Raw genomic sequence first — 17,420 nt, 5'->3', positions numbered from 1 at the left:
AAATGTTCATCAATGTATAAACGGGTAAGCAAAATGTGTATATCCAACCAATGGAATATTATTTGGCCATAAAAACGAATGATGTACTGACACGTGCTACAACACAGATGAAGCTTGCAGACACTCTACTAAGTGAAAGCAGCCAGACACGAAAGGCCACATAGTGTATGATTCCATTTACATGAAATGTCCAGAAGAGGCAAATCCATAGTGACAGAATAGGTTAGTGGTTGTCAAGGGATGGGGGAGTGGGGATGAGGAGTGATGGCTAATGGGCACAGGGTTTCTTTTCGGGGTGATGAAAACGTTCTGGAATTAGTGGTGATGATTGCACAACACTGAATATACTAAAAACCACAGACTGTACCCTTTATAAGGGTGAATTTTATGTAGCAATAAAGCACTTATATATATTTTAAAACCCACCAAAGACAGGTGCTGATATGTCCATGGACTGGAGGTGGGGGTTGGCCACAGGGAGGTGCCTGCCCCCTTTGGCTTCTCAAGCTGTGCTTCTGGGCCCCAGAGGAGGAGGCCGTAGGGTGGCCACAGAGCTAGACCACAGGCTGGGCCGGTGGAGCCAGAGGGCTGTGGGTAAAAGCAGCCACTGAAACACCACAGCAGAGTGTCCAGCCAGCCTGGGGGACAGCTTGCCCAGGGGACCCGAGCGTGATGGCTGGAGGGTGTGTGGGCTGGCAGGAGGCCGGCCCGCTGGATGGCAGGGTGTCTCCCACGCTCCCAGGTCTGTGATGCTTGTGCACAAAAGGAGCGCATGCGTGCTCCAGGCCAGAGCAGGTGACGGAAACTTTCTGAACCTTGGTGTCCTCTTCTGCATAATGGGAACAGGACTCCCTCCCTCCCTTCCTTCCCCCCTCCCAGGGTGTGATGGAGAGGACATGAAACCATTTATACAAAAGCTCTTTGTAAGCTGCTAAGTGCTGGGCAGATGTTACTCCAGCTGTGAGTCAGGGATAGATCCCGGCTCTTGGGCCACCTCCCCCATCCCCTCCCAGCCCCAGGCAGCTGTGGGCTCCAACGAGGCTCAGAGGTGCTCCTGATAAACTGTGTTTGGTGTTTTCCCATGATTGGGGTGGATACTTCTGCACCTGGGAAGGACACCTTCCTCTTTCATCGTGGCTCTGACGGGAAAACCAGACTGAGACGGGCCAGGCTCAGTCAGGTCCCAGTTCCCAAGGAGGACCGCCCCCGCCCCGCCCGCCCAGTACCAGGAAGGGCCAGCCAGGAGAACAGGGCTGTGGGTGCAGAGGGCCCCGAAGGGAGACAGGAACGGGCTCTGCCTGGAAGGACGCAGCCCTCCCAGGTCCAGGAGGCCCTGCTCATGCCAGCCTGTCTGTCTTTCCATCCGCTGTATCCGCAGGCTCAGTCTGTATTTGAAGAGTACAGAGCACTTCGACCCAGTCAAAAAACGGTTTGGAGACTACAAGGCCTTGCAGAAGAAAGAATGAGAGTTAAAAGTGAGGCCCCTGAAGCCAACCAGACCTGTTTACTAGCTGTGTGACCTTGGGAAAGTCACTCTGTGCTACAGTTCCCTCCTCTGTAGAATGGGATCTGAACAGGACCAAGTCTTAGGGTTGTAATATGTGTAAAGTTCTCAAGGCAGCCCTCAGTCCCTAAGGGTTTGCTATTATTATCAAGGAGAGAGGATGCGGAAATGGGTGTTTATTGAAATAGCATCCATTCAAGCAAAAAGCATTTATGGAGCACCTACTGTGTGCTGGTGCTGGGGTGCTCAGTCCTGGCCCTCTGCGGGCCCTGAGGATACTGTGTGTTCGGGGGTGGTGAGCAGGTGTAGCGACTGTGTGCTGCTGAGTGTGGGTGCCTCTTGTAAAGCCACTGCGCATCAGGCAGGGTGCACCGCTGCAGAGGGCCAGTGCGCCCCTCCGGCCCTGCTTCACCACACCCACACCTCGCCCCGACCAAGATCCGCTCGTTGACTTGGCGGATTCCTGGGGTGGGGCGCGGGGTGGAGCAGGACCTTAAATATAAGGCCTGCGGGTCCTCCTCCCCACTTCCTGCCGCACTTGCACTCCGCCGTCGTCAGTGAGTACGGTCTGGACCGGGTGGGGGGAGGGGCCGGCTGAGCCACCCCCTCTCCTAGCAGTCTGACCCCCAGCCTGCCTGCCCGCGGGGGTCCTCCTTCATCGTCCTGTCTGTCTGCCTCTCCTAGTGCCGCCCTACACCATCGTCTACTTCCCGACGCGAGGTGCGGCCCCTGGTTCTTTAGGAGGGCGAAGGGCACAGACAGGGGCCCCAGCAGGACTCCCCGTCTGGACAGCCCGAGGCGGAGGCGGAGGCGGGACCCCCCGGGGGGCGGGGCCGGGATCTCGGGGCCCGGGCCTCATCCTCTCTGGGGCCAAGGGCGGTGCGCTCTATCCATCTGTCTCTGGTCCCTTCCTGGGGCGCTGTGGGCTGGGTCGGCCTCCCTGTCCCCCACCGCCCCCTGCAAGACACGCTGGGGGCTCCACTCTTTCTCCATGGCCCGTCTGCTCCGCAGCAGGCTCGGAAGCTAGAGTTTGTCCTGTCCCCAAGTCCAGTTCCCATACTCCTGACTTCCCCAGGGCGCTGCGAGGCTGGGGTCCCTGCCCATCCCCACGCCCCGTCCTCCCCTCCCCCAGGGCGCTGCGAGGCCATGCGCATGCTGCTGGCCGACCAGGGCCAGAGCTGGAAGGAGGAGGTGGTGACCAAGGAGTCCTGGTTGCAGGGCCCACTCAAGGCCTCCTGTGTGAGTGACTGTGCTGGGGCAGCACGAGGGTGCGGGGCAGCTGAGCTCCGCGTCCCTCACCGAGCCCTTCCCCCTCCCAGCTGTACGGGCAGCTCCCCAAGTTCCAGGATGGAGACCTCATTCTGTACCAGTCCAATGCCATCCTGCGGCACCTGGGCCGCTCCTTTGGTGAGTCCTGAGGTCGAAGGCAGCCCAGTCCAGAGAAGCACCTGAAGGGTCCCGCCAAGATGTCCTGGGGCCTGAGTTGCTGCCACGGGTCCTGTGGCTGGAGGGCAGGCCACATGGCCCTAGAGGAAGGGGCAGGGCCTGGGTTAGGAGGGTTCTGGGTTATAGGGCTGGGGCTGCCGGCCCCCCCGGGCAGGGGCCGTACAGGTCTGGCTGGCCTCCAGCCAGTCAGCAGCACATGGGCTCACCGTGCCTGTTTCCCGGATGGCAGCTCAGAGGCAATCACCAGCCGCCACATGTGGCTGCTATAGGCTAGAGCCACTGTGGGTGTGCCCGGGAGCTTCAGAGTAGACCTCCTGCCCGTTTCTTCCTGCTCTGGCCTCACCTGAATCTGGAAAACCCATGCACACAGTGAGCAGGCCTGTGGCCTGTTTCAGGGGTGGCGGGAATGTGGCTTAGGGAGATGGCTGCCTCTTTGTTGGCTATCTTGGCGGGGGGGGGGGGGGGGAGGGGGGGGGAGGGGGGGAGGGGGGGTCCCAGGAGGACAGAAGAGCAGTGCGAGCAGCCAGGCCCAGGCCCACCCTAACTTCTGCAGCCCCAGGGTGAGAGGACAGAGGCCTCCAGCCGCGGCCTGCTTCCCCGTCTCCCGCCCCACGCTCTCCTGCACTCAGAGGGACACACCAGTCTGCAGAGCCAAGTTCTGTCCAGGCCCCGCAAACGGCCACTCCTCTGGCCTAGGGATGCATGATCGGAGGCTTGGCCCACATTTGCAGGGGGCCAACCTGGAGGGAGGGCTTGGGGCGATTTGGGCAGGGAATGTCTGACTCCAAGGGACCCAGGGTGTGGTCTCAAAGACAAGCACGGGCTTCTGCTGGGTATGTTCCTTGGGCTCGTGGAGATGGGAGCCGCAGAGTTGGGCAAAGAGGACCCTGCAACGCAGGCAACCTGGTTTCCCAGCCCTGAGGCCTGCAGGCTTCTGGGGGAGAGGGGAGCAGCGGGGCACCAGCCCGGACAGAACCTGACCCTCTGCCTGGCCGCTGACCCAGGGCTCTACGGCAAAGACCAGCAGGAGGCCGCGCTGGTGGACATGGTGAACGACGGCGTGGAGGACCTCCGCAGGCATTGCGGCCACCTCATCCACCACCGCCACGTGAGCAGGCCGGGCTGGCACTCAGGGCCGGGGCTGGGAGGCCGCCCGGGCCAGAGTGCCACAGGCCGCCACGGGCATCGCTCCCTTTCACAGGAGGAGGACAAGGCCCAGTACGTTCAGGAGCTGCCGGGGCACCTGAAGCCTTTTGAGACCCTGCTGTCCCAGAACCAAGGGGGCCAGGCCTTCATCGTGGGTGACCAGGTGAGTGCTGGGTCCAGCCCGTTGTAGGTCCATTTCTCAGAAGGGCAAACTGAGACCAGAGCAGGGCCATGACTGGTTCACTGGAGTAGCCAGAGTTCTGGCCCCCAGTAGCCCCCCTCTCTCTTTTTTTTTTTTTTTTAATTTTATTTATTTATTTATTTATTTTTGGCTGTGTTGGGTCTTCGTTTCTGTGCGAGGGCTTTCTCCAGTTGCGGCAAGCGGGGGCCACTATTCATCGCGGTGCGCGGGCCTCTCACTATCGCGGCCTCTCTTGTTGCGGAGCACAGGCTCCAGGCACGCAGGCTCAGCAATTGTGGCTCACGGGCCTCGTCGCTCCGCGGCATGTGGGATCCTCCCAGACCAGGGCTCGAACCCATGTCCCCTGCATTGGCAGGCAGATTCTCAACCACTGTGCCACCAGGGAAGCCCCGAGCCCCCTCTATCTTGACCCCATTCAACCCCCCTCCCGCCCCCTGCCCTGCAGATCTCCTTCGCAGACTACAACCTGCTGGACCTGCTGCGGAGTCACCAGGTCCTGGTCCCCGGCTGCCTGGACTCCTTCCCCCTGCTCTCGGCCTACGTGGCCCGCCTCAGTGCCCGGCCCAAGCTCCAGGCCTTCCTGGCCTCCCCGGAGCACGTGAACCGCCCCGTCTTTGCAAGCCGCAAGATATGAGGCCACTCGGCCTCCCCTGCCCTTGGGACCAATAAACACGGTGAGAGGAAAGCTGTGCTGTGGTCACTGAGGGACCGGGTGGCCACAGGGGGCCCTCTGCCCCTTCCCAGGCTGCCTGTCAGAGGATGAGGGCTGGGCTGGGCCCTGGAAAAGCCGTAGGTCCCCAGAGCTGCCGGGAGACAAAGAGGAGTGTTCCAAGTCCAGCGAGGAAGATGAGATCCCAAAGATCTACCCTGGACAACTTCCTGCAGGAGGGGGCTGACCCCCCCAGGGGTACTCACGGGTGCGGCCACCTGGGAACCGTCTCCATCTGAGAGAAGGGCCGCCGTGTAGGGAACAGACAGTCCCTGACGTCTGTGCGATGAGTTCTGTCGTCCGGCACCGGCAGGGCGGTTGGTCTCTGCACACTCAGGTGCTGTGCACACATGCCGCTTGGGAGTGACACGCACTCTTGGGTGTTTCACCCGAGTGAGTGTTGATGTTGTCCATTTTCTTGTGTCCCCCACAGTCACCCCCAGGCAGGGCCCAGGTGTGTGGCTGAAGGCAGACCTGGGAGCTCTGGGCACATCATGCTGCTTGGGAAGCTGGGGGCGGGGGGGGCGTGGTCAAGGGTCTCCTCCAGCTCCCGGAGCCTCTGTCAGCCCTCGGCGGGAGCACCCTGCCACCTGCCCGGTCCCAGCCCATCTCTCCCCTCCCGAAAGACTGTGACCGCCTCCTGCCTCCTGCGGCACCCTCAGCCTGTCCGGCCCCTCCCGCTGGCTCCTTGGACAACATGGAGTCAGATAATTCCAGAATGCCTGGCACTCCCAGTGCAGAGCTCTCATGGCTTCTTGCTGCCCTTCAGGCAAAGTCCGCAGCCTGAGGAGCCTGCCAGGCCCTCCTAGATCTGAACTTTTCAGTCTCCAGAACATTCGCCACGCCCCTGCCTGGTTCACCCTTAGAGCTGCTCTCAGCTCTCCAGACAGCCCAGCCCGCCCGCCCCTCCCAGCCCTTGTTCCTGTGGCCTCCTCCGGCCCCCCACTCTCCCCGCCACCCCCCATGGCCACGCCCCTTCAGCCCTCAGCTCGCTGCCCCTCTGCTGTGGCCAGGTGCCCTGGGCACTTCCCCCTCTCCTGTAGCTCCACTCTGTGGGGTCTGGCCTGCCCAGTGGTCTCAGCTCCAACCCTCCTCCTTTGAGGTCAGAGAGCAGATCAGGTTAATTTCTGCCTCCCCCGCCCCCAGATGAGGTGCTGACTCACCTTTACCCGTCAGGAAATGGGTGTGCAAACACCAGCAAGAGCTGCCTCTTTGTGTCTGGGACACTCTACCTCCATGGGGGAGGCCGCAGGGCCTCAGTAGTGCCCCCCTCACCCCCATCAACCGAGCCTGTTTCATAAGGGTCTCCTATCACAGGCCTGTCCCAGTTCACAGACCTGGTGACCCCGCTCCATTCTGGCCCCATACTGGGGACTTCTCTCACTTAACCCGCTCAAGGGAGGAAACCCAAGCTCAGAGAGGGAAGGCAACTTGTCCAAGGCCACACAGCTTATCAATGGAAGAGCTGGAATTCAAACCCAGGGCTGAGGAACTCCCAGGCGGTCCTCGGAAAGGGAAGAAGGGAGGGGGCTGGGGCCAAAGGAGTGGGCAGGAGGCCAATTTCAGGAGCAGGAGTGACTTAGACCCGGGCAGGTGCCAGAGGCTCCGGCGGGTGGGCAGGGGCACTGGTGGCCACTGTGGAGGCCTTGCCTGCCAGGCCAAGGACTTGGAGTTGACCCCAGGGCACAGGGGTCACCGCAGGCTTTTGAGCAGAAAGGAGGACTTTTAGAAATCTGAGCCTGTAAGTGCTCAGGGAGCCTCAGGCATCACCTAAGTCTACACACTCACCTTACAGACAGGGAAACAGAGGCCTGGAGAGCGGAATGACTTCCCAGGTTCATGGGCAAGTGGGTGGGTGGGCCGCGGGGATGTCCTGGACCTGATGCTCCTGGTCTGGAGGCCTGGCTGCCCCTTAAGGAGCCTCTGCCTGACAGACTCCAGCAGAGCCGGGTGAAGAGGGTCTTGTTTTTTTTAATTAATTAATTAATTTATTTATTTTTGGCTGTGTTGGGTCTTCGATTCTGTGCGAGGGGTTTCTCTAGTTGTGGCAAGCGGGGGCCACTGTTCATCGCGGTGCGCGGGCCTCTCACTATCGCGGCCTCTCTTGTTGCGGAGCACAGGCTCCACACGCGCAGGCTCAGTAATTGTGGCTCACGGGCCCAGTTGCTCCGCGGCATGTGGGATCTTCCCAGACCAGGGCTCGAACCTGTGTCCCCTGCATTAGCAGGCAGATTCTCAACCACTGCGCCACCAGGGAAGCCCAAAGAAGAGGGTCTTTTGTGCATTGGATTTTGGGGGCTGGTGGGCAGTTTTGGTTTCTTTGGGTGGGAACCCCCCAGGAAGGCCCACTGGTCTCGGAGAGGACAGCGTAGAACCTGAACCCCCATTGCCCTGGAGGCAGAGATTGGGCCACAGGGGTTCACGGCACAGGTAGAGGGGACAGTGGCCAAGGGAGGCCACAGAGCAGGCCTGGGGGACACGCGGGCGTCCTGCAGGTCTTGGGACAGTGGGAGGAAAGTTACTCTTTTGAAAACTTCCTGGGGCTTCCCTGGTGGTCCAGTGGTTAGGACTCCACGCTTCCACTGCAGGGGGCGTGGGTTCGCTCTTTGGCCAGAGAACTAAAGTCCCACATGCCGTGCAGTGCGGCCCAAAAATAAATTTAAAAAAAAAGAAAGAAAAACAACTTTCTGCAACCAACTGCTTCCACATTCTTTGGGGTGACTGGGCTGAGTGTTTTTGATTGTGTGGCTCTGTGACCCCAAGAAGGTGGCTAGAAGAGGCCCCTGCCGCTGAGAGGAAGGACTCCGGGGACTGGCAGGGCCCCAGTTTGGGCGTCTGGTGTGAGCTGGTGCAGCAAGGATGGGGGTGATGAGATCACCAGGTGGGGGAGAGACTGGGAGCCCCTCCAGCTGGAGAGGTGACAAGTGACCCCGGGACTGAGCTTCCTCCAAGCAATGCCACAAGCATTTTACATATATTTACTCATTTAATCCTCACAAAAGAATCCGCCTAGTAGATGCTATTAATATCCCCATTTTACAGATGGGGAAATCGAGGCACGGAGAGGTGAAGTAACCTCCTCAAGGACATGCAGCTGGTTAGGAGGCCAAGCCAGGTTTTGAACCCAGGCTCTCTGGCCTCAGAGCCTGTGCTTGTAACAACTCTCCCAGCTTGAACTACTATTTTTTAATATCCTGGTCCAGAGTGGCTGCAGTTACCAGCAGGCAGCTGGTAACTCTGGTGACCCCACCCTAATTATAGGGGGACAGGAACCCTAAGAGAAAGGTTAGGCTTCCACCCTCTCAGGGTGGAAGTGGGACAGGTTCCAGTATAAAGGCTGGAACATTTAAAGACTGGTGACTGGGTTTGCTCCCCAGCTTGGGAGGAGGGACGTGGTGGTTACAGACTCAAAAGGCAGGTCCTCCTGGGAGCTCCTGGTCCTTAACTGGCTGCTGCTGGGTCAGAAGAGGTGGAATCTAGGGTGCTGGCATCAGTTCCTGCAAGGGTTTGCCCTTTGGTGGCAGCCCTGGGACTCAAGAGTCTCCCCTGGGGTACCAGCCTGGGGAGGGTGGGGATGAGGGGTGCAGGGAGTCACCCCAGACCTCAGGGGTAGAACCGGGGCTGCTTTGAGGCCTCGAGTCCAGGTCTTGGCCTGTGGGCCTCGCTCCCCAGCCATGCCAGAAGCTGCGGGAATGTTAGCTCAGTCCTTCTTAGCCTTGCCTCTGGCCTCCACCACCTTCTCCTGGCTCTGTCAAGGTCCCAACTGGCTCTGGTTTGGGCTCCATTCCCCCTCTCCAGCTCACTTGGTGAGCTGCTGGCGGGCTCTCTTCCCTACCCTGGAGGTCGGAACCCCTGCCTGCCCACCCCCAGATGTACAACCTCTCTGGGCCCGTTTCCTCTTCTGACATTCTGGGCAGTCACAAAGTGCCACGCTGTTTACCAAGCACCTTCTATGTGCCAGACACTTAGCGGCTCTTAAAACTTCCATTTTACAGGTGAGAAAACTGAGGTCAGAGCTGGAATTTGCACCCAGGCAGACTGCCTGCCAAGCCTACGTTTTTCCCTAAGAGCCCCAGAAAATGCTCTCAAACGTGCTCTGGACGAATCTAGTCATCAACGAAGTGGTTATTTAAAATGTTAATGTTAGTACAATGTTAAATATCCTGATTGCAATCAAGTCAAAGCCGCAGGCATTTTAGAAGCAAGAGTACAGGTCACGTCCAACCACTGGCCTGCTTTGCTGTTTGCTTTCATGGCTGAGAGGCTGGAAACCAGCTCTGCAAACACGTGGAGATGAAACCAGGGTGAGCATGAATAGCTAGGAGGCTCCACTCACCGACCCTATGGAGACGTTTACCCCCAAGAACTGCTGAGTGTTTGTCCAGGAAGTGCTTTTGGCAACAAAACTTGAACTCCAAATCTTCCCATTGGAAGACTTTGTTTGCACCAGGGGTGCCTTTGCATCTCCAGATGGGATTTTCCACAAGGTCAGGAAGATAGCCCAGGATCCCGCGAGCTTTGCTTGCCATCCCTTCAACTTATTTGCATGAGCCTTGTTCTTAAGAGAAGCACCCAGGAGAGAAAATAAAACGAAGGCTTTTGGCTCATCCATTGGCTGCATCCGTGACTGGGTTCTGGCTCAAAAGGGAGTCAACAATGAGAAAGTGGTGGCTTCTCAAAGATTCAGGCTCAGTACGTTTAAGCCTTCAGATAGACCTACAGATTAGGCCACACCTATGGAAAGTTACCATTTTGAGAGTTTGAAGCAGTGGCTTTTTCCTGTTATTCCAAAAATAGGGCAACTGGGACTTTGGCTCATAAATCCGGCCAAGGCAGAGTTAGACACACAACTGGGATGGCCGCTCAGCTCTGACCTGGCAATGTCTGTGTGCATCTCCTCCTCCAACCCTGCCAGCCCCCATCATCCCCTGCCGGTACCAGGCCCTGTCCTCCAGACACATGTGACCCACGCCCAGCTAGTCACCAAGCCCCAGCCCCAGGCACAGTGCGTGGTCCGAGGTGTGAGCCCTCGCAGGGAGCTGGGCCCATCAGAGTCCCCGCTGACCCAGCCCGGACAGCGCTGGCCAGGCCCCAGGAACTCCCTCTGCGACCAGAGCTTTCTTTTCTGTACAAGAGTCTGTGAGGATGTGACTTCGGAGCAGACTGTGGGGTTGGTTACAGCTGAGAGAGTGGAGCCTGTGTGTATGTGTGTGTGTGTGTGAGAGAGAGAGAGAGCGAGAGAGAGAATGAGTTTTTTTAGGCCACAATTCCAGTCCCCGAGAGGCCAGATCCACTCTGTCCTTCCCCTGGTTTGTTTATGTGACCCCAGACATGGCTCTCTTTTGGAGTTGAGTTTCTGTGACTTCAGCTGAAAGAGACTGTGATAGTTTCCATATATGTCCACAAACCCTTTGACAATTTTCCCCTCAGAATTTGGAACCAATCTCCTACCCCTTGAGTGTGACTGGACTTAGTGACTTGTTTCTAATCACATGTGTGGAAGAGACGGCTGCAGGACGTGTAGGACCAGGTCATGGAAGCTCTGTGGCTTGCTCCTGACTCCCGCTGTTGGGCCACCAGCCACCCATCATGAAGACACTCAAGCAGCCCTGGTAATAAGGAACTGAGGCTTCCTGCCAAAGCCAGCACTAAATCACCATCCATGTGAGCAAGCTGCCTAGAAGGGACTCCTTACCCTGCCTTGCGCATTTCTCTCCGTGGAAACCACAATAAAGACTTCTGCCCACAGTTCCCCATCTTTCTCTGCCTCTTGACCGACCCTGGTGCATCTTCGGGCCAACCCCCCCAAAACCACCGCCCCCCCCCGGCATGGCATGCCTCGTTCTCTTGGGATCTGTGAGAAACAAACTATCTTTTCGATGGCAGTTGCCTCTTGATCTGTTGGCCTTGCCATACCTAAATAATAATAAAACCTATATTTAAAACAGAGACCCTGGGCAGCAACCGCCCAGCCAAACCACTCCCAAATTTCGGACTCAGAAATGGAGATGATAAATGCTTATTGTTTTAAGTAGCTAAATTTTGAGGTCATTTGTTAGGCAGCAATAGATAACTAATACAGAGTTGGTACCAGGCCAGCACCATCCAGCCCCAGCGTGGGATGAACATGGAGCAGATTTTAAGCTTCACAAAGCAAGGCAGGTGCTCTGAGGTTTAATGAGCTACTTTCCAGAGGTTTTCTGGTTCCTTTGGTTGAGGTTTGGTGTCTTCTCTGAGGCCACTCGGCAGAAGTGTTGATTAGTGCTTGGGACAAAGTCACATCCTTCAAACAGGAATCTTTCCTTTGATGATCCCAATTTCCTGATTGCAAACCCAGCGTGGCCAAACACCCCCATGTACGTTCCAATGATTAGTTTTTCCACGGAGCTCATTCATGTTGAAGAGAAGCTGATGAGCTCAACTTGCCCCTTACTTGCTGTGTCATCCAGATCTTGATACCCCAACAAGAAAATACATCTAAAACATTTAGCTCAGTGCCTGGCCCATAATAAGTGCTCAATAAATGGCTGAACACAATTTTTGTAAGAACCCAGCTCTGCAGATATTATTGCTACCCTTAGCTTCAGGGCTATCTCAACATCTTGAGAAAGCGGCATGTCTTCTTTCACCATATATTTTGTACAAATAAGCAACTGAGCAAGAGGAAAAAAAAAGCTGATGGTCAGTTGACCTCTAGCAAAACTTGAAGTTTGACATTTTCAGCCAGTCATCGTTCTGCACTTGTGTATAGAACGAAACAAAGAAATATTACTCCGTTGCGATTTTCTCTGCAAGTAAAGATTTTTAAATCGAGTTTTTTATTATTCAGTTTTTAAGATCAACACGTTATTTAAGAATGAAAACCAAATGGATTGTTCTAATCACAACAGGTTGAAAAGCTATCTTCTCATAGACAGCCCTCGGTAGGTGATTCTTCTGTTTAAATAGTGTAGTAGTCAGTGTTCTCCAGAGAAACAGAACCAGTAGGGGAGATATACATAGATAAGATTTATTACATGACTATGGAGGCCGAGAAGTCCCACAATCTGTCGTCTGCAGGCTGAAACCCAGGAAAGCCAGTGGTGTGGTTTGAAGGTTTGAGAGCTGAGGGCCGATGCATTGCGTTGGCCAAAAAGTTCATTTGGGGTTTTCCGTAATGTGTTAACTTTTTGCCCAACCCCAATATTATAGATTCCAGTCCAGGTCAGAAGGCATGAGAACCAGGAGTGCTGAGGGCAGGAGATCGATGTCCAGCTGAAGCAGTCAGGCAGGAAGTGAATTCAACCTTCCTCTGACTTTTTGTACTATGGAGGCCCTCAATAGATTAGTTGAAGCCCACCCACTTTGGGGAGAACCATGTGCTGGAACATCTGTCCTTCCCCACAAATGGCATTCCTACACCTGTACATCTTTTCTCACGTAGCGAAGTTCTTCCATGACGGCCCCGATGCCCTCTGACCTAGAACACCACTTCGTCTTCCTACAAGGGCTGATCCCAGCAGCCTGTCACTGGCCTGACCTGTTTTCAAGTGACCAATGCAGCTGCTCAGCATTCTCTCTGGTCAAGGCGTGAGATGCAGGGATTGACAGTGTCACTTTGTAAACCAGCAGTTTATACCAGCTCTCAAGGTGGCCCCTGCTGTTCCACCTCTATGCATCCAAAGCACCGTCTGGGCCTCCAGGTTTCAAGGGCACGTTTTATTTTGTGTTAGAATGCTCATTTACATATCCACTTCCCTATTCTATGATGAGGAGCCTTTGGAGAGAAGGGACTGCATTATTATTATTGTCTTCTTCTTTTCCCACATTTGTTGTTGTTGTTATTCTTTTTAAAAATATTTATTTATTTATTTGTTGAAGTTTAGTAGATTTACAATGCTGTGTTAATTTCAGGTGTACAGCAAAGTGATTCAGTTATACATACATATATATTCTTTTTCAGATTCTTTCCCATTTAGGTTATTACAAGATATTGAATATAGTTCCCTGTGCTATACAGTAGGTCCTGTTGTTTATCTATTTTATATATAGCAATGGATGTAACCAGATTCGTTGTTTGCTACGTAACAAACCACCCCAACACATAGTGGTTTGAAATAACTCTCATGTCTTATTTCTCCCAGTTCTGTGGCTTGGTCAGATATCTCTTCTGGTCTGGGCCAAGTCACCTGGGGCTGGATGATCCAGGGTGCCCTCATGGTCACCACCTGGGCCTCAGTGAGATGCCTGGGACCTCCATCCGCATGACCCCTCATTCTCTCAGAGGCCTGCCCAGTACTGGATAATGTGGAAGTTTTCCAGCACTAAGAGAGAGCAAGCCTCAACGCCTAAGTGCTTTTCAGACCCCTGCTGGTGTCACTTTTGTTAATATTCCATTGACCACAGTCAACCACACTGCCAAGTCCAGATCACAGGAGGTAGAGACATTCTTTAGCTCTTGATGGGACAAGGGGCGAATTCGTCTTGCAGAGGGGCTTGTGCAGGACAATGGGAAGAACTTGGGGTCAGTTTGCTATCAGCCACCAATGCTTTCAGGCAGAAGGTGAATGATCAGAGGAAGAACAGAGATACAGGAAAGCAAGCAAGCCAGGAGGTGACCATGTGAGTAGTTTTCAGGGTAACCCTAAATGAATAGAAACAGAGTGTATGTCATATAAACTAGGAGTAAAGAAAAATGGAAAAAAAATACTCAACCAATCCAAAAGAAGGCAAGAAAGAAATGAAAGAGAACAGAACAGGCAGGGCAAATAGCACAAAATAAGACAGGTTGAAACACGAATATATATTAGCAATTAAACTGATTGTAAATAGACTATCCACACAAATAGGCCCAACTGATTTTTTACAAAGAGGCAAAAACAATTCAACGGAGGAAAGATAGCCTTTTCAACAAATGGTGCTGGAGCAATTAGACTGCCATAGGCCAAAAAATGGGAGAAAATGTTCAGGATCTAGGGCCAGGCAAAGAGTTCTTAGACTTGACACTAAAAACGTGACCCACAAAAGGAAAAATCGATAAATTGGACCTCATAAAAATGAAAAAGTTTGCTCTGCACAATGTCCTATTAAGAGGATGAAAAGACTAATTATAAGTGGGAGAAAATATTTGCAAACCATATATGCAACTAAAGACTAGTATCTAGAATACGTAAAAAACTCTTAAAACTCAACAGGTAAAAAAACCCCAAGCAATTCTACTTGAAAATGGGTAAAAGACATGAAGAGACAGTTCACTGAAGATGATACAGATGGAAAATAAGCACATGAATATATGTTCAACTTCATCAGCCACTAAACAAATGCAAATTAAAGCCGCAATGAGATATCACTACAGGCACTTCCCTGGTGGTCCAGTGGTTAAGAATCCATCTTGCAATGCAGGGGACGCTGGTTCCACCTCTGGTTGGGGAACTAAGATCCCACATGCCGCGGGGCAACTAAGCCCCAGCGCCATGACTAGAGAGAAGCCTGAGCACTGCAATGAGCATAGAGCCTGTGTCTATGCATGCTGCAACTAAGACCCGACGCAGCCAAAAGATAAATAAATATCAAAAAAAAAAAAAAGAGGGCTTCCCTGGTGGCGCAGTGGTTGAGAGTCTGCCTGCCAATGCAGGGGACGTGGGTTCGCGCCCTGGTCTGGGAGGATCCCATATGCCGTGGAGCAACTGGGCCTGTGAGCCACAACTACTGAGCCTGCGCGTCTGGAGCCTGTGTCCCGCAGCAAGAGAGGCCGCGACGGTGAAAGGCCCGCGCACCACGATGAAGAGTGGCCCCGCTTGCCACAACTGGAGAAAGCCCTCGCACAGAAACGAAGACCCAACACAGCCAAAAAAATAATAAATAAATAAATAAATAAAAATGCTGGCTTAACTCCAAAAAAAAAAAAAAAAAAAAAAGAAATCACTACACATTTATCAGAGTGGCTAAAAAAATAGTGACAACACCAAGTCCTGTCAAGGACTTGATGAAGCTGGATTACTCATATATTGCTGGTGGGAATGTAAATTGGTACGTTTACAAACTGAGAAACAGTTTGGCAGTTTTGCGTAAATCTAAACATGCAAATTATCGTACAGCCTAGCCATTACGCTTTTGGGCATTTATCCCAAAGAAATGGAAATTTGCTGTCACACACAAAACACCTGTATATGAATGTTTATAGCAGCCTTATTGATAACAGTCCCAAAGTGGAACTAACCCAGATATCCTTCAATGGGTGAGTGGTTAAACATACCAAGGAATACGACTCAGCAATAAAAAGGAATGAACCACTGATACACAAGACAACTGGAATCTAGAGAATTGTGCTGAATGAAAAAAAAAGCTAATCCCAAAAGCTTGTGTACTGTTTGATTCCATTTACATAACATTCTTGTTGTGACCAAATGATAGAAATGGAGGACAGGGCTTCCCTGGTGGCGCAGTGGTTGAGAATCTGCCTGCCAATGCAGGGGACACGGGTTCGAGCCCTGGTGCGGGAAGATCCCACATGCCGCGGAGCAACTAGGCCCGTGAGCCACAACTACTGAGCCTGCGCGTCTGGAGCCTGTGCTCCACAACAAGAGAGGCCACGATGGTGAGAGGCCCGCGCACCGCGATGAAGAGTGGCCCCCACCTGCCGCAACGAGAGAAAGCCCTCGCACAGAAACAAAGACCCAATGCAGCCATAAAAAAAAAAAAAAAAAAGTCCTACTACAGACCGAGAGAAAATATAAATGAAACAAGATTGGCAAACACACACGCACACACACATAATGATTGCAGTTTTGTCTATTTCTCATTATAATTCCATCATGTTTTGCTTTATATAGTTTGAGGCCATGACATCAGAAGCATACAAATTTAGAATTTTTATAACTTCAGATAAATATTGAGCCTTTTCATATTAACAAAATTCCCTCTATTTTTTTAAGTTTTACTTTATTTTACTTTATTATTTACTTACTTTATTTTAAGTACCTCATCTACTGATTTAAATGTTAATCTCATCTAAAAAAATACCTTCAGAGAAACATCTAGAATATTTGACCAAATATCTGGGTACTGTGGCTTACTCAAGTTGACACATAAAATTAGCCATCACAAATATATACCTAGGAGTGGCGCTTTAGTAGTTAACACAAACAATTTTTCAGAGTGGTTGAGTCATTTTAACACTCCCACCAGGAAAGCACGAAAATTCCAGTTGCTCTGTATCCTTGCTAACACTTGGGCTTGTCAGTGCTTCAAATTTTTCTAATGGGTGTGTAGTGGTAATCTAAAGGTATTGTGGGAACTTCCCTGGAGGCACAGTGGTTAAGAATCCTCCTGCCAATGCAGGGGACGCGGGTTCGAACCCTGGTCCAGGAAGATCCCACATGCCACAGAGCAACTAAGCCCGTGTGCCACAACTACTGAGCCTGCGCTCTAGAGCCCGCAAGCCACAACTACTGAAGCCCCCGTACCACAACTACTGAAGCCCGTGCACCTAGAGCCTGTGCTCTGCAACAAGAGTAGCCACCGCTCTCTGCAACTAGAGAAAGCCCAGGCGCAGCAACGAAGAACCAACGCAGCCAAAAATAAATAAAAAATTTTTTTAAAAAAACAAAAAGAAAAAGGTATGGTGGTTTTAGTTTTCATTTCCCTGATGACTAATGATGTCACGCACCTTTTCTTATGCTTGAGGGTTGTGTAATATTGCCACATGGAATATCTCAAGACAGCAAACACTTTTTTTCCTTAATTTTATTGAAGAATAGTTGATTTACAATGTTGTGTTAATTTCTGCTGTACAGCAAAGTGATTCAGTTATACATACATATATTCTTTTCCCTTATGGTTTATCACAGGATATTGATTACAGTTCCCTGTGCTACACAGTAGGACCTTGTTGTTTATCCATCCTATATATACAGCAAAAACTTTTTTTTTTTTTAATTTAATTTAGTTTTATTTATTTATTTGTGGCTGTGTTGGGTCTTCATTTCTGTGCGAGGGCTTCCTCTAATTGCGGCAAGTGGGGGCCACTGTTCATCGCGGTGCGCGGGCCTCTCACTATCGCGGCCTCTCTTGTTGCGGAGCACAAGCTCCAGACGCGCAGGCTCAGTAATTGTGGCTCACAGGCCTAGTCGCTCCGCGGCATGTGGGATCTTCCCAGACCAGGGCCCGAACCCGTGTCCCCTGCATTGGCAGGCAGATTCTCAACCACTGCGCCACCAGGGAAGCCCAAACTTTTTTTTTTTTTTAACGTTGAGGGTTGGACTGTGAAATATGGACACAGGTGGCTAGTAATTTGTTCCCCCTTCAAACCAGTCTTTAAATATTTAGTCATCATGTATTTAGTTTGGCCATATAGAAGCTGCTTTAAAAAAAAAAAACGACAACAACATTGTTTATAGAAACAGATTCACTTTCAGGGGCTGAAAAAAACCCCT

The 17,420-nt window shown here is 52.5% G+C and overlaps 1 protein-coding gene across 1 annotated transcript; it reads left to right on the top strand.

Moving 5' to 3' along the window:
* Nucleotides 1-2,047: 2,047 nt before the first annotated feature.
* LOC103009177 (glutathione S-transferase P) lies at nt 2,048-4,939 on the top strand. The gene is made up of 7 exons (XM_007171260.2): nt 2,048-2,061; nt 2,189-2,224; nt 2,637-2,743; nt 2,824-2,911; nt 3,955-4,058; nt 4,152-4,259; nt 4,744-4,939. Coding segments are annotated over exons 1-7 (633 nt in total). The 5' UTR covers nt 2,048-2,060; the 3' UTR covers nt 4,933-4,939.
* The last annotated feature ends 12,481 nt before the right edge of the window (nt 4,940-17,420 follow it).

Source organism: Balaenoptera acutorostrata, chromosome 9, assembly GCF_949987535.1.
Source record: "Balaenoptera acutorostrata chromosome 9, mBalAcu1.1, whole genome shotgun sequence".
Taxonomy (NCBI): domain Eukaryota; kingdom Metazoa; phylum Chordata; class Mammalia; order Artiodactyla; family Balaenopteridae; genus Balaenoptera; species Balaenoptera acutorostrata.
The sequence above is the reverse complement of the archived record's forward strand: the minus strand, read 5'-3'. Positions and strand labels throughout refer to the sequence as shown.

Coding starts and splice junctions, on each gene's coding strand:
- LOC103009177 (XM_007171260.2), top strand. Junction 2,912..3,954: donor GCACCTGGGCCGCTCCTTTG/GTGAGTCCTGAG, acceptor CCGCTGACCCAG/GGCTCTACGGCAAAGACCAG. Junction 4,059..4,151: donor ACCTCATCCACCACCGCCAC/GTGAGCAGGCCG, acceptor TCCCTTTCACAG/GAGGAGGACAAGGCCCAGTA.